This window comes from Danio rerio, chromosome 18 (assembly GCF_049306965.1).
Source record: "Danio rerio strain Tuebingen ecotype United States chromosome 18, GRCz12tu, whole genome shotgun sequence".
NCBI classification, from domain to species: Eukaryota; Metazoa; Chordata; class Actinopteri; order Cypriniformes; family Danionidae; genus Danio; species Danio rerio.
The window spans coordinates 8847693-8875000 of record NC_133193.1 but is presented as its reverse complement, the minus strand read 5'-3'; the positions used below and the strand labels follow the sequence as shown (position 1 = coordinate 8875000).

The window sequence follows — 27308 nt, the reverse complement described above, 5'->3', positions numbered from 1 at the left end:
CTCAAGGCTCATACACACCGGGACACTTCGTTTGTCAGCGTTTTTTATGACGTTTTTCCGGATTCCAACCCAAGTGACTTTCACTGGAGTTGAGCAGAAGAGTATGCAAAATCACTCCTTCATGTTAGATGGCGCTACACAACTTTAAGCTTCTGACACCTGCTTGTAACAAAAAGAAAAACGAAGAGAAAGTTGACACACTTGTTGTTATGGATGGTTCAAGTAGCAGCTCTAAGCAGCATGAAGAAATGATTATTGTTCACCAGAGCAATAAGCAGATCCACGTTCATATCACCTCTGGCCATCTTCTTCAATGTGCGCTTGCATTGACAGTTTTGCGATGGAGTGCCTCCAAGTGCTGTTTACTGTAACTTTAGCAGCTCTGTGCACGTGAACAAAAGTTTTGACTTGGCGCGTCAAAGCAAAAAAAAAGGCGTTTTTTTTGTCTAGCGTTTTGCACATTGGTGTAAGCGATCACATTGACGCCTTTTATTTAGTCACAAAGCGTTAAACTTCGACTAAAAACGTGAGCAAAAAACGTCTCGGTGTGCACGGGCCTTCATGGTTCCGATCACACTACGGTTTTTGAGCCACGGATCGGATAATTTTTTGTATCAGTAAAAAAGGGATGAGAATAGTGATGCACCGATATGGATTTTTTGGCTGATATCGATAACTAATAACTCTTCAGACTTGGAGGCCGATAGCCGATATATATATATACAGTTGAAATCAGAATTATTAGCCCCTCTAAATTATTTGCACCCCAGTTTATTTTTTCTCTCCAATTTCTGTTTAATGGAGGGAAGATTGTTTCAGCACATTTCTAAGCATAATAGTTTTAAAAACCTATTTCTAATAACTGATTTATTGGTTATTTATTGGTTAATTAGGTTACTACGCAGGTTAGGGTAATTAGGCAAGTTATTGTAAAACGATGGTTTGCTCTGTAGACTATCGAGAAAAAAAAAATTTGCTTAAAGGGGCTAATAATTTAGTCCCAAAAATGTTTTTAAAAAATTAATAACTGTTTTTATTCTAGCCGAAGTAAAACAAATAAGACTTTTTCCAGAAGAAAAAATATTATCAGACATACTGTGAAAATTCCCTTGCTCTGTTAAAAATCATTTGGGAAATATTTAAACAAGAAGAAAAAAATCAAAAGGGGGCTAATAATTCTGACTTTAACTATATATATATTAGGGTTGGGCATCTAAGCTATAATGCCGATCCGATACGCATCTCGATACAAAGAATACGATCCGATATATTAGCGATACATTTGTGACATATTGCGATGCAACACGATACGATTCACACCCATATCACGATACGATGCGATATTTCAGCACTAATTAGATCAAGTTTATGAGATGATGTGAAAGAGGATGCTGTGCCATTGAATGAGTTTGATTATTTATAAACCAAGCAAAACCAAGACTTTTTTTACAAACTGGCTTTTCTCTCAGAGCCAGAGTGTCAGTTTACAGTAGAGGGCCATTTTAGAACATATAGCACATATTATTTAAGTATTTTCAAGATAAACAGAATGTATAAGTGCAATATCAATTAAAAAAATATGTATATATTTGCACTCTTTCAACATAAATAAATTTAGCATTGCACAACAAGAATTGTGATTTAACTTTTCAACTATGAAAACAAGTTTTACAAAGATATATTTTGCCACTGATTATTCAAAACTTAAGGTTGTGAACTAGCAGTGTTATGCTGCTTTGAAACATCACTGTCACTGTAAACAACAGGCTAATAAAAATATAACAAACCAGCAATCTTCTTGCTGTGAGGTGGTCAAACTACCCACTGTGCCACCGTGACACCCATTATTTTTATCATTATTATTATTAATATTATTATTATTATAATTAAATAAAAATTAACAGGAGGAGGTGTTTAAAACCTTCGTTCTCCGTGACACTAGGCTGAATATCTTTGCAGATGAACAATGCAATAGCATTCGTTATTGGCGTAGAGCGAGCAGAACTGTTGCGCACGAAAAAAAACTTGCAATGCTTTTCTCACCACTTTTGGAGCTGGTTGAAGCAGTGCGAAAGCCGGGGATGCAGAAACACTGGAAGATGCTTTCACAACAACACCGTGGCGCTGCTTCAAGTGAGATTTCAGATTAGTCGTACTGCCCGCGTATTTTACAGATGCGCGGCACATTTTGCAAATTGCATCTGTCCTGTCATGTCGTCCATCCTTAAATCCATAATGTTGCCATACTTTAGATTTAAAACTCAGTGGGGAATAAAATGTTTGTTTTGCTTGTCGCGCTTTCTGAGGGCGCACCACTAGCTTCATCCGCACACCTGATACACTGAGTTGTAGTGTGTGCACATCCGCAAATCCGTTGCTAAGGCTTACTTTATGTAGGTCGATTAAATTATGCGCCAAAAACAGGTTGACAACACTTGTTAATAAATAAAAAATACATTCTATATTAAAAATATAAGCTGTATCTCGGAAAAATCGATGCATCTCGCAAAAACCGATGTATCTCGATTTGCTTCCAAAATTTCATTCATCCTCTGCTGCTCAACCGATGAAAACTAGACATGTGCTGTTGGTGAATTGAATCAACTAAATTGGCTGCAGTGTATGTGTGTAAATGAGTGTGTATGAGTGTTTCCCAGTACTGGGTTGCAGCTGGAAGGGAATTCGGAAAGCATATGCTAATAACAGTTCTCTAATAAATGAATTGTTAAACATTTATATAATTCTAAAAATAAATTGTCATTCATCTCATCATTTATACACCTGCATGAAAACAAAACATTGCATATATTTTATGGCCCAATCCCAATTCTGCTCCTTTCTCTTATCTTTACCAATACCCCTCATTTTGCACGTTCACGTCGAGGAGTAGGGGTGTCCCAATTCTATTTAGCTTGTCAGCGTAGGGCTAAGAGGAAAGGCTAGATAGCCCTTGAAACTGAGATTTTTCAGGACCACACTGGAAACCAAGGGGTAAGAAAATTTGCCAGAATACATCATCTACAGCGGCAGTATAGCTGCACACGAAAGTAATGAGATCCACAAATTAGTTTTTTTCTGTCATTATTATGAATTTCTACAACAAACAAGCATATGTTAAAATATATGCATAACCGCATTTGTGTTACCGTCATGCTTTAAATAAAAACACTAAAATAAAACCTGCTAAGTTTCACTAACTATAATCCATAATCATAACTCCTGTACAGCAGTTCCACAACATTCTGTCGCTCGATGACACTCAAATACCCTGTCAGAAAAGTTTAGTGGCTGGAAAATCCCTATTTACAGTGTCTGCTATAATGTTAATGTTGTTTTGTGTGTTTACATAGATGAATATGGCCATGGTGTAAATGCAAAGTATAGTTATGATCTTATTGCCACATTATATTGTTATGATAACATAATATTGTTGCCTTCAGTGATTTCCTGAAGAAAACCACCAAAAAAATAACGCAACTGGAATAACTACAGCAGTCACGATCGTCAATCTCATATGAAGCAAGAGATTGCAATGACATGATGACGTGTGCAGGTGCTGTATTGCTGTTCCATTTCTTAGGGGTACATTTTGAAGCCCTTCCCCTTTGCACTTGGCAAGGGCCAAGGGGAAGGGGAAGGTATAGGGGTTCAAAACTAGAATTGGGATTGAGCCTTTATCTGTAGCTACTAACATAGCATTATTGAACAACCTCCAGACCTCATTAATTTTCAAACCTTGCCTAAAAATGTCATTCAGCGTACAGACATATAGCTTCATGACATGGGACAAAGTACGCTAGCGCTCATGTGTGCTCCCCTCGGCACTGGAGATCATTTTTGGGAGTTGTGTGCATTACATTGTCAAGAAGCCAGCGCTACAGGAAACCTTCTTTCTGAGGTCTAATGACCATTATATTCAGTTTCACACTTCATTATCTCATCAAATTATCATTAGGCGCTAGATTAGCTGAACTCAACTGCGAGGGCCTTTCTAAGCGTATAACAAATATTTGAAATGTGTTATTTATTTATTTATATATATTTTTTTTTTTACATTTTCCACAAATCATGAAAGAACCCAGACAATCTACATAAAGTTATATGTACAGCAATAGACATGGTGCCATGGAAGCAACATTTGTACATTGTAATATGGTCAATTAATAATATATTCAGTTTTAAAAACACAGAAAAAGATTGAGTTTGTTTTAAAGTGAAACACACAGTCAATGAATAATTCATTGTGAGCTGACCACAAAGCACAGCTGTCTCTGCCATCTCTCATGTAAACAGCCTGTTTTGTGTGTGTGTGTGTGTGTGTGTGTGTGTGTGTGTGTGTGTGTGTGTGTGTGTGTGTGTGTGTGTGTGTGTGTGTGTGTGTGTGTGTGTGTGTGTGTGTGTGTGTGTGTGTGTGTTTGTGTGCGTTTGTGTGCGTGTGCGTGTGCGTGTTCGTGTGTGTGTGTGTGTGTGTGTGTGCTACCCAAATAATGACTAAAAGTAAATCTTTGAGAATCTCAAGCCAGGTGTCTCATTAGACCAGGGGTTAAGCTCCTGTTTCCAAAATGCATCACAAACTGCTTATGAAACTGTTGTACTATGATAATTGGTGATGAAAATAAATGATGTTCAATAAGATGTACTTGTGTTTACTAACTGTTTATTCAGTTAAACATGAATTTTGAACTGTAGGCCTACCTAAGCTCAAAAAGAGATTCAAAGTCATAACTGAACTAAACAGAAATGGAATTAAGACATGTGGAGTATGTATCTATTAGTGGCATTATTGAAGTAAACACCGCAATTAAACTATTACCGTCAATTCATCATAGCTTACCTAGAATAGACCAAGCTCCCAACCCAACTCTAAAAATAGATTAACAGCGATATGTTTTTTATCACGTGATAAGAGTCTTGCGTTAACGCAGCATGTTAACGCCAATAACGGCCCACCACTAATATATATATCATAGTAAGCATTCTGAAACCCAAATATTCCACTGTCCCAGTTTAATTTGGCATGTCTTTTGTTCATAAGCAAACTCACAGCAAGAGCCAGTTCCAGATGCCCGACCGTACACTGATGTTATCACAGGCGTGACTGCTGTTCTGTAGGACAGAGCATTTCGTTAACCCGAGGCGCTAACGACACCGAATCATCTGTAATTGATCTAATTGATTCTCCACTGCTTAATTAGATTCTTGTCACTCCTAATGCATTGGTGATGAAGACCCTCGGGGTACGAGAGAGAGAGAGAGAGAGAGATGAGCTTTCTTCTAACAGTTGATGATAAAGGCACCAGTCGTTGCTCTGGTCTCCTGTGAGCACATAGACAGCTTTTATCCGTTTGTGGTAATTATTCTGCAATCAGCATACAAACAGCTGTTCACAAGCGCTTTGTTATGCTCTGTTTATAAAATAGATTTCTGGATGATATGGGAGCTGTTGGAAAGGAGGTGCTATGTTTAGAGATATAGATTTTGCTGTAATAAAGCGAATATCTTTTTCTTGTAGCTTGGCCCGGTAGAGCATGGTGCTAGCAAACCCAAGGTCAAGGGTTTGATTTCCAGGGAACACGCAAACCAATCTATATCATGAAATCACTGTAAATTGCTTTTCACACTACGCTTAACTTTGGATTAACGTATTCTTAAAGCCTCTCGCTTCCTCTGCCAAGGACACGCATTGTGAATCAGGGCAGTGCTTCAGTGTTACTTCAGGTTGTTTAGCGATCATGAACTCTGCGTCTTCCATAAGGTGGTAAGTTTTAAAGGGACAGTTCACCCAATAACGAAAGCTCTGTCATCATTTTTTCACCCCTTACTTGTTCCATATCTTCCTGTGTTTTGTTTTGTTTTGTTTTGTTTTGCTTTGTTTTATTTTGCTTTGTTTTTATTTTGTTTTGTTTTGTTTCGTTTTGCTTAATATTGTGTTTTGTTTTGCTTTTTATTTTGTTTTGTTTTGTTTTACTTAATTTGTTTTTGTTTTGTTTGTTTTGATTCATTTCGTTTTGTTTCGTTTTCGTTTTGCTTTTTTATTTTGTCTTTGCTTTGTTTTTGTTTTTTTGTTTTTTGTTTTTTGCTTTGCTTTGCTTTGTTTTTTATTTGGTTTTGTTTTGCTTAATAACATTGTTTTTTGTTTTGTTTTTTGTTTTATTTTGTTTTGTTATGTTTTGCTTAGTTTTGTTTTTTGTTTTCCTTTGCTTTGCTTTTTGTTTTGTTTTGTTTTGCTTAATTTTTTGTTTTTTGTTTTGTTTTGTTTTGTTTTGTTTTGCTTTTTGTTTTGTTTTCTTTTGTTTTGTTGATTTAAATAAGTCTCTGATGTCCTTAGAATGTGTATGTGAAGTTTCAGCACAAAAATACCCCACATATAATGTTTTATAACTCTTTACAACTGCCTAGTTGTGCCATTTTGACGTCGCTTTGAATTCGAATGAGATTGTGCTCTTTTTAAAACAGGGCGGAGATACAAATGCCTGTGTCAGCATAGTGGCACATTCAAAAACAAGACTAATGTCCTATGCTTATAAGGGAGAGATTGTCACTATGGTTCAAAAAAATTGTATCAATATTCAACATTAGAAGCTAGTTACATTCATATACTGTTGCCACATACTGTAACTGTGTTTAAACCCCTTATAAAAGTGATTTTTCCGTAACAGGTCCCCTTTAAAGCTTAACTATCAACTGATAACCTCTAGATGACATAAAATTTGCCTATTTCCTTTAAGTACCTTTAATGCTACAACCTGTTTACTGCCATTGTGATATCACAAAATACAGCGCCCTCTGTTGTTCAAAATTTGTATTGTGAATGATTTACGTCCCAAACCAACCTAACTGGTCACAATTGAATTGAATTTCACCCAGCTCTATTGTTTCAACCATCCATGATTTCTGCCACAAAAACCCCATAACCAGCTTCAGATGTTAGCATTCGCCATGTGATTGCCGTGTGAATGTAGATCAGCGCAGTTAATCAGAGCAGTGAGGTTAGCGATGTGATATTTGTATGTGTGTATATGTGTGTTGGCAGGGGGCTGATGGTGTCTACAGGCGGGTAACTGTGCCTCACATGAGTAAGAAAGAACAGATTTGTCCCTGCTGCTAGCGCTGATGATAGCTATCTCCATGCATCCAGACAGATGGACCGTGTGTGTGTGTGTGTGTGTGTGTGTGTGTGTGTGTGTGTGTTTCCATGCGCTTGTGTGTGTGTGTGTGCTCAGAATGGAGACCACCACCACAGAAAAAGATCCTTTGTGTGTGCATCTGACTCGCTTTCTCTTTTGTCCTTATCTATTTATCACTGATGGGTTGAACTATAAACACCGGATGCTGGGTTATCACTGTCTTTTGTACATTTCTACCTTTTTCTCCTCCTGCATTTGGAGTGGGAAGAGAGTTGAAGGCCTTCAAATTTCTGTGCTTTCATTGAAAAGCACAATAGGCTGGATATTAGCATTTGGGCCAATCTCCTAATGCAGTTAAAGAGGCTGCAGGGGAGTCAAACAGAAGGACGGGAGCTTCCAATGAGCTTTTTTTTTTTCATGTAGTTTTTTTTAACCTGATTGTCAGATAGGATGGGGATTGGAAAGAGTGATGTTTTGAGGGTTCGTCCAGGTGAAGTGCCCAGTGATTGAGGCATGGTGCTGGAGTCTGACCTTACTGTCCTGCTCTCTCTTATGCACAGTGATTACATCATCGAGGAGAAGAACGCTATGCTCCAGAAGAAGGAGAATGAGGGATTCGGCTTTGTCTTGCGAGGAGCAAAAGGTAAGATGAACTTAATTTTTAAAAAATGTGTTTATTTATTTGAAAGGGACATGCACAACAATACATTGGCCTTAAAAAGGAAATGTGTTTCGCGCTAGGCTTTAGCAAGAACTGCTTTTTTCTACCTGCAGTCCTTGGACAGGTAGATCTTTAAACACTCAAAATTAAATAATAAAATAAAATAAAAAATAAAATAAAATAAAATATAAAACCAAATAAAATAAATTAAATAGAAAAAAAAAAAAAAAAAATATATATATATATATATATATATATATATATATATATATATATATATATATATATAATTAAATTAAATATAAAAAAATTAAAATAAATAAAATATCAAATAAAATTATAAAAATAAAATTATAAAAATATAAAAATAACTAAATACTAAAAAATAAAATGAAATAAAGTAAAAAGTAAAATAAAATATAAAATAAAAAACAAAATCATATTAAATTACATTAAAATAATTTCATTTAAAAATAAAATAATACAAAATAAAATATAAAATAAAATATAAAATAAAATAATTAAAATAATGAAATTAAATAAAAAATTAAATGCAATACATTTAATAAATATAAAAATAAATAAAATAAAATAATAAAATAAAATAAAATAAAAATAATAAAAAACATGAAGACATCTTACAACTTAACCTAAGATTTTTCTTCATACTATTGGGTTGTGAAAAAAAAAGAGGATTTTCACAAACTGGCTAATGCCATTTAATTTGAAATGCAGATTTATTGCAAATGCATTTAAATAGGTTGGTTATATAATGTGCATGGCCTCAGCCAGATCAACTTAAAAGGAAAGGAGGTGATTGTATTTTAATTGAAGACCAGTTTTTTTTTTTTTTTTTTTTTTTTTTTTAATTACTTAATCATATATTTTGCTTAAATAATAAAAATAATAATAAAAATAATATTGATGATAATGGTAACACTTTACAATAAGGATGTATTTGTTAATTTATGTTACTGTATTAAATAACATGAAAAATACATTTCTTACAGTGTTCATCTTCATCTTTGGTAACGATAGTTAATGAAAATGAAGTTGTTCATTGTTAGTTCATGTTAACGCAAAGTGCATTAAAAAATGTTAACAAGTATAGATTTTGGATTTTAATAATTTGTTAATAAATGTTGAACAATGATTAATAAATACACTACAAGAAATGTTCATTATTAGTTCATGTAATTAAATACATGAATGAAACGATATAAAGTGTGACCATAATAGTAATAAATAATGTTGATGATGATAATAATATTGAAATTATATAATAATACTGAAATTAAAACTCAATTTTGCTAATATAAGCATATTAATAATGTTAAACTGTCTGTAGTAGTAATGATTAATAACATTTAACCAGTCAAAATCCTAATTTTATAGTTGTAAAATATCAATTTTGCCTTCATCATTATTACTATTGTTATTATTGATTAAAAATATTTATCTATTATTATATATATATTGTAAAAGCCAGGGATTGTGAGTTAATTGTATTTGTTAACATCTATATACTATTATTTTACCACATTTGCGTCATTCAATTCAAATTATAATTACAGACCACAATGCATGTCAGAGCAACAGATGCATTTCTGGTGACAGCTTAAATTAACAGAAATGTCACAACATGAACTTGATGTTTGGTGTAACATACAGTGAAGAATCGCCACCATTGTTAGACATTTGTGTTTGACAACGTATGGTTTAGTTTGTTTGTCAGTTTATACTGTAAGTGTGTCTGTGTGTGTGTGTATACGCATGTCTGCGTCTGTGCATGTGTGTTTGTGCATGCCCAGTCTCTGGGGTGGCACCATTCTGTGTAGAAGTTATGAGTTCCTAATGCCATCTGTTGCCCACATGGTGCATTCATATCTCTTATGAGTATGAGTTTTGGCTTGTTTCTTTAATGCTTTCATAATTCCTATACTATGACTTTCGCTTAGATAATAAAGAGCAAAACACTTACCGCTTATTTACAGAAATGGTAGGTAAAGTTTGCCATTTTATACAGTTTTTAACATGCATACACTGACTAATAAATTAGATAATAAGCCATTTATTGATTAGTTGTAGAGTCGAAGCACTACATTATCTTACGCATGGATTATTGTATGTGTGTGTGTGTGTGTAGCGGAGACACCCATTGAAGAGTTTACACCCACACCTGCCTTTCCTGCACTGCAGTACCTTGAGTCTGTGGATGTCGAGGGCGTGGCCTGGAGGGCGGGGCTTAGAACTGGAGACTTCCTCATTGAGGTATAACATTGATTTGACCACTGTTATACATGTACTATGTCTGCCATACGCTTGTGAAGTTCTGTCATGTAAAGTACTGTTTATGGGTCCAAGCCTTTACTCATGTGAATGGGCCTTCAAATTTTTAGGTTTATCCGTAGCGAATGTCGTCATAATTGGGTAAAATTTGCTTACTCACATTATGTACATTTGCCTTGAACAGTGATGAAGCCCCCTTGCCCCCTCTCTCCCGATGGTCTGCACTCACTCACAAACATTAAAAGTTGGATTTAATAAAAAATAAAAAAGCATTAAGGTCAGCTATCTTAGGTGTAACTTGCTTTCAAACTATTTTTTGCAGTTCAGTTTTAGCGATCTTCATGTTTACAATCATGCTCCATTCGCAGTGCACTTTGAAAACTGTGATGTCATTTTGAACACAGCTTCATGGCGATAGCTATAGGTGACCTATTATTTAAAAGCGGAATTTATCTTACGTCTCCAAAGCTTGTGAAACAAAAGCATACGTTAATTCTTTTAATTTATAGTAGGTTATTTATTAAGTATCTGTACTGTATATGACATGGGCCTGCTAGTTAGAACTTTCTGCAGTGGTTTACAAGTGTTAAATTGTAAAAGTAGACTTTAAAAATAAATAAATAAATAAATATTACATTTACATTTATAATAAATAGCCTCATTGTTTATTTATATGATTTATATGATATTAGAATATACGTGTTAGCTTTTGTAAGTGATATGTTTTAGAATAGAATATGTAATGTTCAACTTCTCAATAATAATAGAAAAGCAAACATTGGCCCTCTATGTGCCATTTACATATATTTCAATTAATATGGAAAGCGAGTGCATGTTTTTACCACATCTATATGGATTTTATTTTAAATGTGTGTGTGTGTAAAACAATATAATATGCACAAAGAAGTTATAGGTTCTTCTCTTAAGAAGTAGTTACTCTACCCAGTTTAGAGCATCATTATGGGCGTTTTACATTATAACTAACGTGGTTCAAGCGATGGATCTGAGACAGAGAAACTATGCATTTTGGGAAACACTCGTCACTACATCATTCTTTTCCCAAATGATGCATCATACCATGATAGTTCAGCCACGAGTTATGTTGTTGTTTGGGAAACGCACCCCGGAATGACAGTTCCTCATTAAATTTAAAAAGGTACCCTCAGACTGACCACATTTACAACAGTGGTTATTTTTTATTAATCCTATCCTATGCAGTCTTACTGGGGTCCAATAGAAATAAGGTAATGTATAATAAATAATATGTAGAGAAATAAATCTGTAAAATAGCAAAATAAAAATGTACTGCAAGTTTATGCCGTAATATATGACACCAACCCAAAACAATCTATCACAATATATCACTTCAAACTATTAAAAATGTTTATTAAAGACACTTTTTCTAACATTTCAAGGTTAGAAATTGTTGGAAGAAAAATCAAGGTCCCAAAATGCAATTCAAAAGCATAAATAAAAAAAAAACATGAAAACCGCTAATTTATGGTTATTTTTTACAGTGTGGATATAAACATTAAAACAATAGCACACTGTGAACATATATTTGTACCATTTGTTGTTCTGTATTAGCATCTTGTAGAGTGCTTGGACCTGGAAACTGTGACGCAGTATATCAGACTTTACAAGTGGATTCATTGTGCTTAGATCTTCAGTGCATAAATGTATTGTGGTGTTTGCAGCTGTGTCATAACCTTGAGTCTATTCTGAGATGTGGTAAGTGTGCATGAGGAGCAGAAACAGTTCTGATTTGTTTGTGATTGGTCTCTCAGGTGAATGGTGTAAATGTGGTAAAAGTGGGACACAAGCAGGTGGTGTCACTCATCCGGCAGGGCGGGAACAGCCTCCTGATGAAGGTGGCATCAGTCACACGCAAGCCAGAGTCTGAGGAGACAGTCAGGAAAAAAGGTAAGGTGCTTGTCTGCCTAAAACAAAACAGATCAGGGATTTTAAAACTTTTTTTATTTTAGTTTAGTTTATTTAGTTTTGTTTAGTTTTGTTTTTAATTTATTTATTTTAATGTATTAATTAATTAATTATTAATTAATTTGTTGTTTTGTTTATTTTATTTTAATTATTTTATTTATTTTAATTATTTTATTCATTTTGTTTTATTTTATTTATTTATTTTATTTATTTATTTATTTTTTTTTTGTTGAATTAAATTTTATTAAATTTTCTTGTATTCTAGCAAGAAAATTGCTGGAATTGTCAGATGATTGATTGACTGATTGTCGAACTCAAAGAAATCAAGAAAATCCAATAAAAATAATAATTTTATTCTTATTATTTTTTTTCTTCATTTTTGTTAACATTTTAAAATAGAAAAATGAACACACGTTTTTTGTTTTAAATTTAAAAAATGTAAAGTTTTCAGTTTTAATTATTAATCGTTTTATTTATTTACATTTTTATTTGATTAATCAATTTAATATTAACATAATAAAATAATTAACAATATAATTAATAATAATAATATAAAATAATTAATAATAATATAATTAACATAACATCATAAAAAATTATTATTAAAATTGTTTCATATTCGAGCAAAACATTTTATCCTTATTATCATTGATGATAATAATTGTAATGTGATGGAGATGCTGACAACGAAGTGCGGTTCCAAACGCGGATTTGTTAACAAGAATGGTCAGGCAGGCAACCGTCAACACAGGAGCCAATGCAGATCATCCAAAAGGCTAGTCATAGACAGGCACATGGTCATTACAGGCGACAGGCAGAATAAACATAAAACACGGCAAAGGTCAGCAATGGAAAGACAAGGCAAGGCAAAAATGCGTCGTAATGTTCACAGACAGTTTAACAAGACTCAGATGTGTGTGTGTGTGTGCGCTGTATTTAAAGTCCTTGTAATCAGTTCATAACGATCCTCCTGCTGTGTGTGTTTGTGCGTGTAATCAAAATGAAACAGGAACCGGTGTGTACAAAGTGCATGATGAATTATGTAGTCCATGTAATGGCGGATTTGTGGGACGTTTGTGTTCTGCAGCCGCTAGATCGCTGATAATCATAACAATAATATGTTTATTATTGGTTTCCTTTTTAATTTAAATTGCTTCATTTTCAGACAGAAATGCAAATATTAATATAATTACTATTTAAACCAATTAAATTGTTTGTTTGTTTGTTTGTTTAAACATTTTCTTGCTTACATTTTTTAATTTTTCAGGTACTTCAAGTGTGTTTAACATTGTCTCTCTCGAGAATATCACACTGTCAAGTCTGTATTATTGTAATTGTGGTGTTGTAGTGAAGTCATGACTCGAGGAATGTGCTGACTGCTGGTTTTGTTTGTTTATTGTGGGCGTGGCTTCTGCAGGCAGACAGAAGAGCTCTTAAAGGCATGGGTTGCTAGGGAACCAGCCTTTGATGCTCTGCGCTGTATGTGATGATCAGACAGAGAGAGATCTTCTCTCAGCAGGACGAATCCAGTCTCAAACATAAGGGAAAGAAAAGCTGGAAGAATGAATTAAGCAGCGCGAGTATAAATAATCACAGCCGACCATGATTGTAATGACTGTGGTAGTCTGAGGAGAAAACTTCAGGAGCATTAACTAAATGACAGGGTCGTTTGTCACCAGAAATTGCGATGACTGAGCAGATTGAAGTGTCGAAGTGTTTTCTGTGCCGCCTTTCTTCATACACACATTCTTACAACCCACTCCATCGTTTAGCAGATGACTGAGTTTGCCAGTGGATTTATTAGAACTAAAGCAAAACCTCGAAACCCAAAAAGGAAATCTATTCAGTATCCATGTAAACTAATCCTCACTTTTATCTGCAACTCCCACACAATCCGAACCCTTCATTGACCTGTGTTTGCCTTTAGTGGATGATGGAAAACATAGTAAGTTGTTAGCAGACACTTTCGTCCAGTCTGCCTTAACAGGGAAGGATTCGATAAAGATTATTGCTTAGTTTCGTCCAGATAGTGCTTTTAAAGGGCCATGAAACCCCCTCGTTTCAGCAGGGTGTTTTCACACCTCTACTTTCGAAAAAGTCAGAAAAGTGGGCGCGTCCAGCTCTGTTTAGGGGGGAGTGTCGGAGAAACTAAAGTGGGAGGGTGTGGGAGTGTCTATTTGGGCACGCGCGAGTTTCAGAGTCAAAATACACACCCACACAGACAGGAGAAAGCGATGGTGTTTAACCTACATGGACATCTGTAGTCAAATTATTTGCCAAATTATTAAATGTTGGACTTTAACTGCAGTTTGGCTCTTTCATTCAGGGAATTCATTCATGCCCCTCGCGACAAATGAGATATTTGATTCGAAGATCTGCTCTAAGCGTGTATTTTTCATGCAATGTTTGATACCGCACGGCGAATGACAGAAAAAAAACTCAGCATTTCCCGGAAACTTAGATGCACACGGCAGGTAGCGTCAGAAAGCCGCGTGTGTTATTCCGGTCACAAAATGCGGTGCTAACATGTTTGCACTCAGTGCAATAGTTAACTTAATTGATACGAACAAACTGAATATACAAAGAGCACTGGTCGCTCACTTACCAAATCTGTAGAGACAGGACAATCACCAGCAACTAGAGCCGCGTCTTTATGAAGAGAAGACTACATCCGGATTCCGGATTTCAGCGTTTGCAGATGAGAACAGCTCTCAGGTAAACAATAATCCCCCTTAGACACGTAAATTATTGTTGTCGAGCGTCGCGTACACTGTAATCCACACGTGATCCAGATGAGCTCTCACAGAGAGAAAATGAAAACGAAACTTAATGGCAGCAAACTGTAAAAGCAACACTTCACGCTTGTTTTGCCAACACAACGTGGCGTCTCTGTCGTGTAAATACGGTGACACTAATGAATATTAATGAAGTTGCACAATAGAGCGCGCTGATTGGTTTGAACCAAGCCTTACTCATGCATTAATGCATCACACTGTAAGACGTAATAAGGCACACTCTGGCACAGACGTCCAGTCTGCACGCTGGAATACACGCTATTATGTCATGACCGTGACGCAGCTTCAAAAATTCGTTTCAAACAGGAAGTACGAATTTGCTTGAAATAACGCAAAAACAACCAATTTACACTTTTTAGTGAAATATAGGTGTCCTAATAGTGTTTTTAGCAGTGTGGGACACATATACGACTGTCAACAGCTCAAAAAATGTGTTTTGGTGTTTCGTGACCCTTTAAAGGGGGTTAATTGGGGCACAACTTCTCCATTAAAAGTTCTAATGAACATGAAAATGCAACCCAGGCTTATTGTGGATACGTACCCCTGTCTACATTTCTGGAGAGCGCAAACTATGAAGCCAGAGGTACGTCTGTCTGTTGCGTCTTTAAAACGAATGCTACAGGATGGTATGACGCCGGATACAATGTTTGTTCCTTTTCATGCTTCCATCTGATCGCTTACCTCCATGTGGACAGCTTTTCCGGCCTTACCAGTTTGACTAGTGGTTCTCCGCGTAAGTCGGGGGACTTAGGACGAAGATCTAAGTTGACTGCAACGAAGGCGTTTGAGTCAGGCAAAGAACGGTTCTAGAAACCAGATAAAACAAAACCAATAAATAAATAAATAAACAACAGTCTGAAAACGTGGTCAAATCACACTGCTCCAATGGCTTTTCTTTTTATAGACTGCTTTTTAAAACACTATCGGTAGGGTTGAGGCATGGGTGGGTTGGTCAGTGTGTCAGTCAACAGCAAGCTAAGCTGGTCGGCTGAAGTGTATATTGTGCCCTATGGTGGATTTACACAAGAAGAGGACGCGTGAGAGAAATTTGAGATCAACAAAAAGCTTACATAGCGGCCTCTGCCGGATCTGCAAAAACAAAAACTGCAAGAACACATACCTCCGGTTAGAAATGTAGACCTGAATACCTATCCGCAATGAGCCTGGGTTGTGAAAATGCATGCCTCAGTATAGACCAATTACCAACCTACGTCACACATGATGTCCCACGGGCCCCCGGTTGCAAAAAAAGACAGGCTGCAATATTAAAGGTGGTGTTGTGCGGTAGGATGCCAAAATCGAAGGGAGCTGAATGAAGTGACGACCTTATTAGAAATGCAGGACTCTCCAGTTCTCATGTTATATCAGGTAGGTTCACGCTATGCTAAATGATACATGTCACTCATTTTTGATTGCAGAAATGATTTCAGCAAAAACAGTTACATATTAAACTGCGGAAACTGAATGCTCAAAATGAAACGTGAAAGTGTAAGTTATTAAGGTAAACTTGGTTTTATATTCACACATTCATTCAGTGACAACTTGTGACACACTCCCTATATTGTTTACCACGGCACTTTGATTATTTGGTCTGAAATAACCTACAAGTGTGACTTGTAACACACATTAACACTATTTATTTGACTGTAAGCAATGTTGTACTTTGATAGTCATTGCCTGCTAATATGATTTCGCTATTTAGAGTTTGCAAATAATACTTTAATGAAATTATATTATTAAGGAGAAAGTCTGAATGTGCGAATATAAAACCAATTTTACCTTTACGTCTTCTTTTCTTGTCTTTGGCTGGACAGAATCTCGGTTTTTAACAATACATAGTTTTGAATCTGGTAATCATGAAGCATTATTTCTTGCACATGACCACACAGAACAATATTTTTGGCATCCAAAGACTTGTAGGGCTTTAACTTCCCTCTTGTAAAATCACTTGGAGCTTCAATGAGATTGTATATTTCAGGCTGGATGCTTGGTCATTTTGTCTTATCCAGTATTCATGGGAGGGTGCTATCACAAATGGAGCTGTCAGATGAAAGCCGCTCACTTCAACGTTAATTTTGCCGAATCGCTGTGCTTATCACTGGGTGACGAGCTGTTATAATACGCTGAAAGCATTATGTAAATAACATATATACAATATATAATCAATAGAACTTATTTCTTAGACAACAACAAACTCTGTACCGCATCGGATGTCATTCCCTCGCTGTAAATGCTAGCGCTCCCGATTTTTTTTCTGCCACTTCCTTGTGCACACATCCTGAATGTTTATAAACATGGTAATTGGTCTATACATTTTTGCAAAACATAAAATACATTGCTTCTGGTACATTTCTTTGCAAATTCCAGATGACAAATCCACTAGAAGGCACCGTATACATTTTTGTATGACAGGGTTTGTAGATGCATGACCTTCTTGTATATATCCATGAGAAGGCTGGTCTTGTCATACAGATCATCAGTGAACCACTGATTTAAACCCCTCCTTAAACCCAACCAATAGTATTTTCCAAAACAAACGTAAGATAAAAGCATTTAGTGCATTTCCATGTAGATTTATCTTGATTTTACGTCACTCTATTATGGGACCTGAGCGTTTTGCAGCACCATACAAGGTAAGCTACTAAACAGACCACACCACAGGAGTTGTCCATGTTTGAGAAAGTGGAGTTTAAGTCTGGTGCATACAGAGAGAAGAGGGTTTTACATGTGGATTGAGCTGCGTCAGTTGGCATATCTGTGTAGAGTTTGCATGTTCTCCCCATGTTGGTGTGGGTTTCCTCCGGCTGCTCTGGTTTCCCCCACTGTCCAAATGACATGCGCTACAGGTGAATTGGGTAAGCTTAATTGCCCGTAGTGTGTGTGTGTGTGTGTGTGTGTGTGTGTGTTTCTGTGTGTGTGTGTGTGTGTGTGTGTGTGTGCGTGCGTGTGTGTGTGTGTGTGTGTGTGTGTGTGTGTGTGTGTGTGTGTGTGTGTGTGTGTGTGTGTGTGTGTGTGTGTGTGTGTGTGTGTGTGTGTGAATGAGAGTGTATAGATGTTTCCCAGTGATGGGTTGCAGCTAGAAGGGCATCTGCTGCGTAAAACATATGCTGGATAAGTTGGCGGTTCATTCCGCCATGGTGACCCCAGATTACTAAAGGGACTAAGCCAAAAAGAAAATGAATGAATGAATGAATGAAGTTGCCATGAAACAGAAATTAACATTGTTCTTTTTTGACATACATCCACTTGAAACTGTCCTGAAATTAGAAAAAAGTAGGGCAGTGCATAATTTCGTCATTTGAAAACCGATTAGATGGTTGGAAGATGGATTTTGAAAACAATATGAAAGAAGACTGATGAATGGATGAAGGCAGAGCAGAAACAAGACACACCCTGATAGCTCCGCCCTAAAAGCATTCCATGTGACCAGAAGTGAAGAAAAGTCATTTCGAGGGGGGAAAGAAGGTTATAATAGTTGATTAAAGATTCTGAGGGCGAATAAATTTTTACAAAATAAAGAATTGCACAGATACATCGTTTATAACAAGCACTACTATATACATATAGAAATAAGAAGAGCAAATTTAGAATTTAATCCGACATAAAGTTTGAAATAGTGCTGCACAATATATCGTTTCAGCATCGATATTGCAATATGCGAATGCACAATAGTCAAATCGCAGGATGCAATGTCAAACCACTATTATAATTGACCAACCACATTTCAAAACATTCGCGATTTGTCAGTGCAATGTTTGTCCATCAATGTATGAAACAAAAATGTTAAAAATTATGTGTGTTTTAGGGCCTGTGTAAGGATTTCAAGTCAGTTTAAAGTATTCAGGCATAGGAAATTACGTTTCTTTAAGAGAGATTAAATGGTCAGTACCTGGATAGGAGACCACATGGGAAAGCCATGTTGCTGCCAGAAGTGGTGTTAGTGAGACCAGCAGGGGGCGCTGAACCTGTGGTCTGAGTGGGTCCTAACACCCCAGTATATTGAAGGGGACTCTATACTGGTCAGTGATTGCTGTTTTTTGGATGAGATGTTTAACCGAGGTCCTAACTCTGTGGTCGTTAAAAATCCCAGGATGTCCCTCAAAAAAGAGTAGGGGTTTAACCACGGCATCCCAGCCAAATTTGCTCACTGGCCTCTGTCCATCATGTCCTCCTAACCATCCCCATATCATAATTGACTTCATCACTCTGTCTCGGTCTGATGTGCAGTCTGGTGCAATATGGCTGCCGTCGTGTCATTCAATTGGATGCTGCACACTGGTGAAGGATGAGGAGATTCCCCCCAAAAATGTGTAAAGTGCTTTGAGAGTCCAGAAAAGTGCTTTATAAATGTAAGGAATTTTTATTATTATTAATAATAGTTGTATTTGTGTGTAAGTATGTGATGAAGATAGTGTGCTTTTACAATTTAGTGCATCTGATAATTGCTAGACTTCCAGAAATCATAACGCACTGCGTATTTTATTTGTACAGTATCGTTACCCTACTGTATTTATCAATGTTTGGGATTTGGTTTACTATATTCCACGCAAATACCCTACGAAATCGTCCCGATGAACTTAAAATTATGAATTCTTTCCGAAAAAGACCTATTCATTTCATCTAGTGAAATTAAACTCATACTTATAACTCAACTTATAAAAGTAAGATATGGCAATGTTAGTTTTTCCAATATCGTGCAGCCCTAGTATAAAATGCATCCACCACATTTATGTTTAAATGCATTTGGCTGGCGAGGCAGTGGCGCAGTAGGTAGTGCTGTCGCCTCACAGCAAGAAGGTCGCTGGGTCGCTGGTTCGAACCTCGGCTCAGTTGGCGTTTCTGTGTGGAGTTTGCATGTTCTCCTTGCCTTCGCGTCGGTTTTCCTCCGGGTGCTCCAGTTTCCCCCACAGTCCAAAGACATGCGGTACAGGTGAATTGCGTAAGCTAAATTGTCCGTAGTGTATGAGTGTGTGTGTGAATGTGTGTGGATGTTTCCCAGAGATGGGTTGCGGCTGGAAGGGCATCCGCTGCGTAAAAACTTGCTGGATAAGTTGGCGGTTTATTCTGCTGTGGCAACCCTGGATTAATAAAGGGACTAAGCTGACAAGAAAATGAATGAATGAATGCATTTGGCTGGAGCTTTCATCCAAAGCCTTTTGCATTGCATTAAAGTTATACATTTAACCAGTTCATGCATTCCCAAGGCATCAAACCTATGACCTTGGCGCAGCTTTCTCTGCAGCTTGCATCAGAAATGAACAAATCCACACAATCAGGTAGAAGTGATAGCTTATTTAAACCCTATCGCCAAAGCAAATTCCTACTCCAAAATCTGTTTGTCTGATAAGAACTATTGTTTTCTCACTTGACAAAATCACAGTCACCTGCAAAGTTATTGTAAGGTTATTGCGTAACTCTGGTCTATGCAAACTATCACACACTCATACACACAACTGATGAAGTAATAATGGAGTGTCTGTTGTTAGTTTTGTGGCTATATCCTCCCACACACACATACAAACTCTCTCTCACTCACACACACACACAGATTCTCACAGTTTAAATGCACAAACCCAGGCCTTGCTCCTGCCAGAGTTTCCATGGTTACTACAATGCATGTTTGAAGTAAGTATTGCATTAGTGCCTTGGTATTTCTCTGCCTTCTCTCTCTTTCTCTCTCTCTTTCCAGCTCCACTCTGGTCTGCAGGGTTGTTAGCTGAAGGAGTGAGGAGTTTTACGCCGATGTTACTGAGACCACACAAGTGTCTAATCTCTGTTCGTTTTCCTGATGCTTCTTTTATCGCCGATCGGGAGTTTATAGTATGCCTTGGATATAAAGCTTCAGGTTTCATTTTTGAGAGACACAAAGGAAAACTCGGCCTCCTTTTAGGCTGTAAGAGGATGAGCGAAGGCTTTTGGGAGACAAGTGTTTCTACCATCCGAGAGCCAGCACGAAAGAACATTGGTTTCTGGTTGCGCATGTCTGATAGTTGCATGATTTTATGTTGCATGTCAGGGAAATAAGGAGAGAAAGAGTTTATTCGTGGTTGCCTTAGTGTGGTACGTTGAGCTCTTCGGATGAAGATGGTGAAAAAGCGCTGGCAGTTGCCGATGGGCAGCAGTCGTGAAGGCCCACCGCCACGCCATCCCATCTTCTCATCTACTCCTTGCCTTTCCTCCACAGCGCCCCCGCCTCCTAAAAGAGCACCCAGCACCACCCTCACCCTGAGGTCCAAAAGCATGACCGCTGAGCTCGAAGAACTGGGTAAGACACCTTCAAACAAACACGCATGCTAGTCCGTTTCTTTTATTTGCCAATTTTTTTAAGCATGCTAACAATTTAAAGACGTTTAGTATGCTGCACTCTAAACAATCTGGGCTGTTTTAACTCAACGTTGGGTCAAATGAGGACAGTTAAAGTCAATTATTAGCCCTCCTGTTTTTTTTCACCCCAATATGTGTTTAACAGAGCGAAGATTTTTTTCAACACATTTCTGAACATAATAGTTTTGATAACTCATTTCTTATAAGGGATTTCTTTTATCTTTGCCATGATGACTGTAGATAATATTTTACTAGAAAAAAAAAATAAAAAAAAATAATATATATATATATATATATATATATATATATATATATATATATATATATATATATATATATATATATATATATATATATATATATATATATATATTGCTCAAGGGGGCTAATTATATTGACTGGTTTTTAAAAAAGTAAAAACTGATTTTATTCTTGCAGAAATAAAACAAATTTGACTTTCTCTAGAAGAAAAAATATTATAGGAAATACTGTGAAAAATTCCTTGCTCTGCTGTACATAATTTGGGAAATATTACAAAAGGAAAAGAAAATTCACGAGGGCGAATAATTTGGATTTCAAATGTATATAACATTCTCTAATCCAATTGTTGTTGTTGGAATAATTATTCAATTATATGTATGTTCAATAAAAAATGTCAGGAAAGGGTTTTATTTATTGTCAAAAATATTAGTAATTTGTTGGATACAAATTAATAATTAGAATTACAGAATTCTAATATCCCCAATGCAATGCAAGAATTACAATCAGGAGGTGCGCAACAGTTTTCATTTTCTGACTTCCACTTTTATAGGCAGCTGATATTAACAGGTGGAGTTTAGTGAAATTCGTCACTTGTCAATCATTCTCCTGTCCTCCATTGGCCGCACATCCATTGGCCATACGTTCACTTTTTCTATGAATTCTCTGCACAACATTAAAAGCACATGACTTCTCAACTGCACATATTCTATGTTCAGTTTTAACATATTTCTGCTCACAGGAAGTTTAGCTGCAGAACTCAAATTAATTTTAGACAATCAGGCCTTTGCATTTCTATCAGCTTCATCTACTTCTGCAAAAATGCTTCATTAGTATGCAAAGCATATTACACTTAACAGAAGTTCAGTTAATATTTCACCTTTAAGCAATACAAATACAATTGTTTAATGTAAAGAAAAAGAGACAAAAATAATGAAAAATATATTCATTTTCCAAACAATGTGTTGTCTATACTTGACCCAGCACTGAGTTAAAACAACCCATCATTTTTCAGAGTGTGTTAGCACATGAAACTCTCTGTGGTATAGGCTATACCTCTAAATTCATACTTCTGACCATACCTTCTAAAACAATCGCTTTACAATTGTCTTATTGCTATTTGTTTTAAATAAAATGTTATATGCAGTATTTATCATGCACCCTGCAGTATGAACTACACATTTTTGGCTTCAGTGTACAAAGATATGAAGTTGTTATTCGTATCCATGTGCAAGTAACACTTTAGTTTAGATCATAATAATAAATATATATTTTATATACATGTAATATGAGCAACATCACACGAGTAGCAGTGCAATAAGGCTGTATATCGGCACTGGTGGGAGACGTGTGTTGGCACGAGGTGTCCTGGTGTCCCACCAGGGATGATATACAACCATATGACACTGCTACGAGTGGGATATTGCATTTATACAGCAGTTCGATGGCATAATCTTTTAGAAACGAAAATCGTATGAGGAACTACTTTCTTCCACCGTTCATTCACATCTGCACCTGACCATCAGAACAGCAAAAACCGTTACTAATTCACCGTCAATTTAGAGCCAGTATTTGAATGATTCTCTAGCATAATATCTAACGCGATGACAAAACAGGTGATTTTGCTCACGTTTTAAGATTATAAGACTGAACGGCTACAGAGTCTACAGAGATTTCCCAGTATTTCCCTGTTGCAATCGGGATATCACAATAATTACCCCTAAAAAAGCCAAAGCAAAGCAAACACTACAAAATTACTATGGTATAAATACAGAACTACAACATGCAAAAGAGAGAGATCGACTTAGAATGTCAATTACCTGATTAATAATGATTTGTTTAGCTGTAGTTTGAAATGTACGCTGAAAAAAAATGCAGTTTTTCTACACTAAGAACTTGTTATGTAAGTCGCAGTGTTGTGTTTACATGAGGAACAGTTTGTTTGCAATATTGCCGAATTCCAATTATCAAGGCTTCAGGGTGCTTATCTACACTTAGTCATTAAGATTATGAAATATTTTATAGTTAAAATAGCTAATTTTACTTATCCTATTTCGTTAATTTATGCACACACACTCAGATGCAACATGTTCTTCTTTTGATGCTCTTTTTGTTGTTGTTGTTTATTTATTAACTGTGTCATCTCCCTCCTGCAGCCATTTGGGCTGTTCAAAACATCAGCTGTCCTTTTCTCTCTCGCTCAATCTGTGCTCCGAGTTTACTGAGTTCATTACACACATTCACACAACGTAACACACACAGACAGACATTTGCTGCTGTGAGACTTTAATGGAGAAGTGTTGTGTACATTTATTTCATGCTCAGCCTCTGCAAGGAGGAGGAGAGGAGGTGAGTTGTGTATTGAGGTTTTTAGAGACCCCCTAAAAAAAATCACAGCAAAATTCAACTTGTGTATGCAACCATCCTCACCTCGCTCATGCTAGAATGTGCTTTATTTAGCTCTCTTCCAAAACCTAATAAGCTGCCTACCCAACCTGCATTTTTAGGCTTTCTCAAAGCACAGGCAGCAACAGTATGCTGTTTTTATGAAATACCATGTTTTGGAGGGTAAACTGGTATTAAAATAACACTATTATTTATAAAATGTTATTGCTACAGTAATTGTTCATTCTTATTTGATTATAACACTCTTATACTGCAAAAACTTATTTTCTGTTTTTGAGTTTTTGTCTTGTTTCAAATCCAAATATCCACAAATTATTTAACCAAGAAGCATTAAATATTGTTTAGTATTAAAATATTGTTTAAAAGATGTATTGTTTTGTTTTTAAGATATTGTATTTTTTCAATAATCTATTAATATAGCAAAATAATAAATGTTACTGGGGTAAGTAAAAAAATAGCTGATCTGAAACAAGAATATTTTACATTGGTAGATTTTTATTTTTAATTCTTTTAGGAAAACTAACTTAATTTTGGCAGATTATTTCTGAAAACAAAACAATATTTTGTACTTGTCTAGAAATTGCATATTTATTTAAGAATACACACACACACACACACACACACACACAATACCTGACAAAAGTCTTGTCGCCTATCCAAACTTTAAGAAGAACAAATAATACCTTGACTTCTAGTTGATCATTTGGTATCAGAACTGGCTTATTTGAAAGGCAAATGCCTCTAGATTATGCTTATTTTACCAAAATAAAATATGGTCATGCCTTAATTATTAATTATGTAATTAGGACAGTAAGGTCTGACTTTGCTTAGACAAAAGTCTTGTCACTTAACACAAGTAATGTACAGTATAGAATATAAAGGCCTGGTGCAGTACGAAAGGAATGAATATTGTGCATGACTCCCATGAGCTTGGATGACCCTACATCCATACATCTCTGCAATGACCCCTACAAATAAAGTCATCTGGAAGTCATCTTGTGATGATTGGGATTCAGTTCAACAGATGATTCATCAGAAAAATCTAACTTCTGCCACGTTTCCAAATGATCAACTAGAAGTCAAGTTATAATTTGTTGCTTTTACAACTGAGATCAACGGCAAGACTTTTGTCAGGTAGTGTAGTAATAGATAGGGTTGATTGATTGATTGATTGATTGATTGATTGATTGATTGATTGATTGATTGATTGATTGATTGATTGATTGATTGATTGATTTTTTTGGGATTGGATTATTTGGATTAAAATCAAGACAAAAACTCTACGAAAAGTATTTTTCACATTGTATCGTGCACCAATTGCAAACTCACTGTGAAAACTCCATTGTGAGTTTCATCTCATATGCTTCACGTGAGGAACGCTATTTGTGTGGCATGTGGACTTTTCCAAATGAGTCACTTATGAAGGTCTATTTCAGTTTGGATGCTGCCTTAGGGACCGTTCACACAGGATGCATTCTGGGCTCCATCTGTGTTATTTTTTAATTGTTTTTCTTTGTAAACATCAACTACCTTGCTTAGCTTCAAAATAACATTAAAGAAATCATCTGGTGTGAATGGCACTGCTAAAGTAGATAGGCAGATCTGTAGATTGGAACTGAGCTTTTATACTTTGTCATGCTACACCATTTGCCAAAAATAATTGATGCATTGTGTCATTGTGTTAACGCACTGTCATCCATCCATCCATTTCCAACTGCTTATATGGGCTGGGTTATGGGGGGCAGCAGTCTTCCCTGCTATGTCATTAACATTTCATATTTACTTTGACTTTTTTTTAGTTCTTACGTGTCATCAAATTAGATCCATATTACCTGAGTACATAAAGCTTCTCGTATGCTTTCTTGTATGGATGTGTAATGTAATGTACTGTGTGTTGTATCTATGTTTGTGTTTAGAAAGGTTAGATGAGATTTTGGCCTCTCAGGAGACAGTACTGAGGCCAAAGGTGGAAGCAGACTATAGAGCCGCCACGGTGAAGCAACGTCCTACCAGTCGCCGAATTACACCAGCAGAAATCAGTGTAAGATACAGTATGTGCAAACACATGGAAATTATCAGTGGCACTTCAACTGTGCATATACTTTGTTTTGATACAGTAGAGACCAAAATAGTTTTTGCTTTACTGCTGGTTTAATGTACTGCCATTAAACTCTTAGTTTAGGGGTGTCAAACTCAATTTGGCGGAAGGCCATTTAAGAGACTGACAAATGATAGGAGGGTCATCTTACTATCTGGAAGTGATGCTTGTAATCACGTGAAGATCAGTACCGTGCAGAGACTGACGGGCGGTTGAGGGAGGGAGTATTGAGAGACAATCGCAGGGTGGGTGATGTCTGGTTAACGGTCGGGAAATTGGGTGGGGGTGCTTGTGGAAGGGCCTGTGGGGCTGGTTGATGATTGCGAACTGAGGTTGGGGGGGTACTGGTTGACGGAAAAAGGTGGGAGGGGGGTTCCGCAAACTGAAGAGTGGCCAGAAGGGTTTGTTGATGGTCATGAGCTGAAGGTTGAGAGACACTGAAAAGCAAAAATTGGGGGGGTGCTAATAGTGTTTGGGGGTGTTGGCGTTTGACGATTGCGAATTGAAGAGCGGGCGGGGGGGTCTGGTTGACGGTCGCGTGAAAAATCTATTATTTTTGGTAGGGGGGCCAGGGCCGGTTGACGATCGCAAACTGAAGAGCGGGGGGAGGGGGATAGAGACACGATCGTGAACTGAAGAGCAGTATGAGTCCCCTGCCTTGGATCAGTGATTCTCAAAGTGGGGGTCGGGACCCACCAAGGGGTCGTAGGACAATGAAGGGGGGGTCGCCTGGTGATTTCAAAAAATCTATTTAGATTTAATAAACCATAAGAACTACCATAATTTATCCATAACCTACTGAAGAGAAAAAAAATAGTCGTTTATAGTTAGTATATAGTTACTATAGTAGCTTATAGTTACTAGTTCTGTTGGATTGCGACCCCTGAGGTAATTACATTATATTAAAGACACGGCAATAGCGTCAGATGCAGCAGCTTGACTTTATAACACCAGGTTAAATGTTCTGGCCCGTTTACAGCACTGACATCCATAAAGAAAATAAATGAAGAATAGACTTCAGTCAATTGTGGTGTGTGCGCCATTGCATGCAAGGTTTCTGTATTTATAACCACCTCAGAAAATATTGGGGGTCGCGGGTCACTGGCATTGTCATTTTGGGGGTCGCGGGTTGAAAAGTTTGGGAACCCCTGCCTTAGATAAACAATAGCTAACACCAACTCTGTTATTATATGATTATTTTTTATGTCATTGGTAAATGTTTTCTCTGTTTTTGTGCAGTCTCTTTTTGAGCGACAAGGACTTGCCCTTCATGGTGCTCTTCACCCAGCGTTGGAAAAAGCCCACATGCAGCTGCCGAAAAGCATGGCTCGAACAAAGTCTTTTGGTAAGCCTTCATGAATCTTTTACATACAACTCTCAAACAAGCTCCACAGTTTGAAACAGCTGAA

At 36.6% G+C, this 27308-nt stretch overlaps 1 protein-coding gene across 26 annotated transcripts in view; it reads left to right on the top strand.

The window, feature by feature from the left end:
• Window positions 1-27308, top strand: part of shank3a (SH3 and multiple ankyrin repeat domains 3a) — a 569169-nt gene that overhangs the window by 529040 nt on the left and 12821 nt on the right. For 13 of the 26 annotated variants that reach the window (XR_012394283.1, XR_012394285.1, XR_012394289.1 and 10 more), the window contains 7 exons: window positions 7688-7770; window positions 9935-10059; window positions 11865-12000; window positions 20998-21078; window positions 23721-23744; window positions 25718-25842; window positions 27139-27244. Coding sequence is in view for 15 of the 26 variants with exons in the window: in XM_073930231.1 (XP_073786332.1) it covers window positions 7688-7770; window positions 9935-10059; window positions 11865-12000; window positions 20998-21078; window positions 23721-23744; window positions 25718-25842; window positions 27139-27244 (680 nt within the window). In the remaining 11 variants the exon portion in view is untranslated. The remainder of the gene's footprint in view (window positions 1-7687; window positions 7771-9934; window positions 10060-11864; window positions 12001-20997; window positions 21079-23720; window positions 23745-25717; window positions 25843-27138; window positions 27245-27308) is intronic. The other 13 variants (XR_012394288.1, XR_012394287.1, XR_012394284.1 and 10 more) reach the window with 1 other exon arrangement.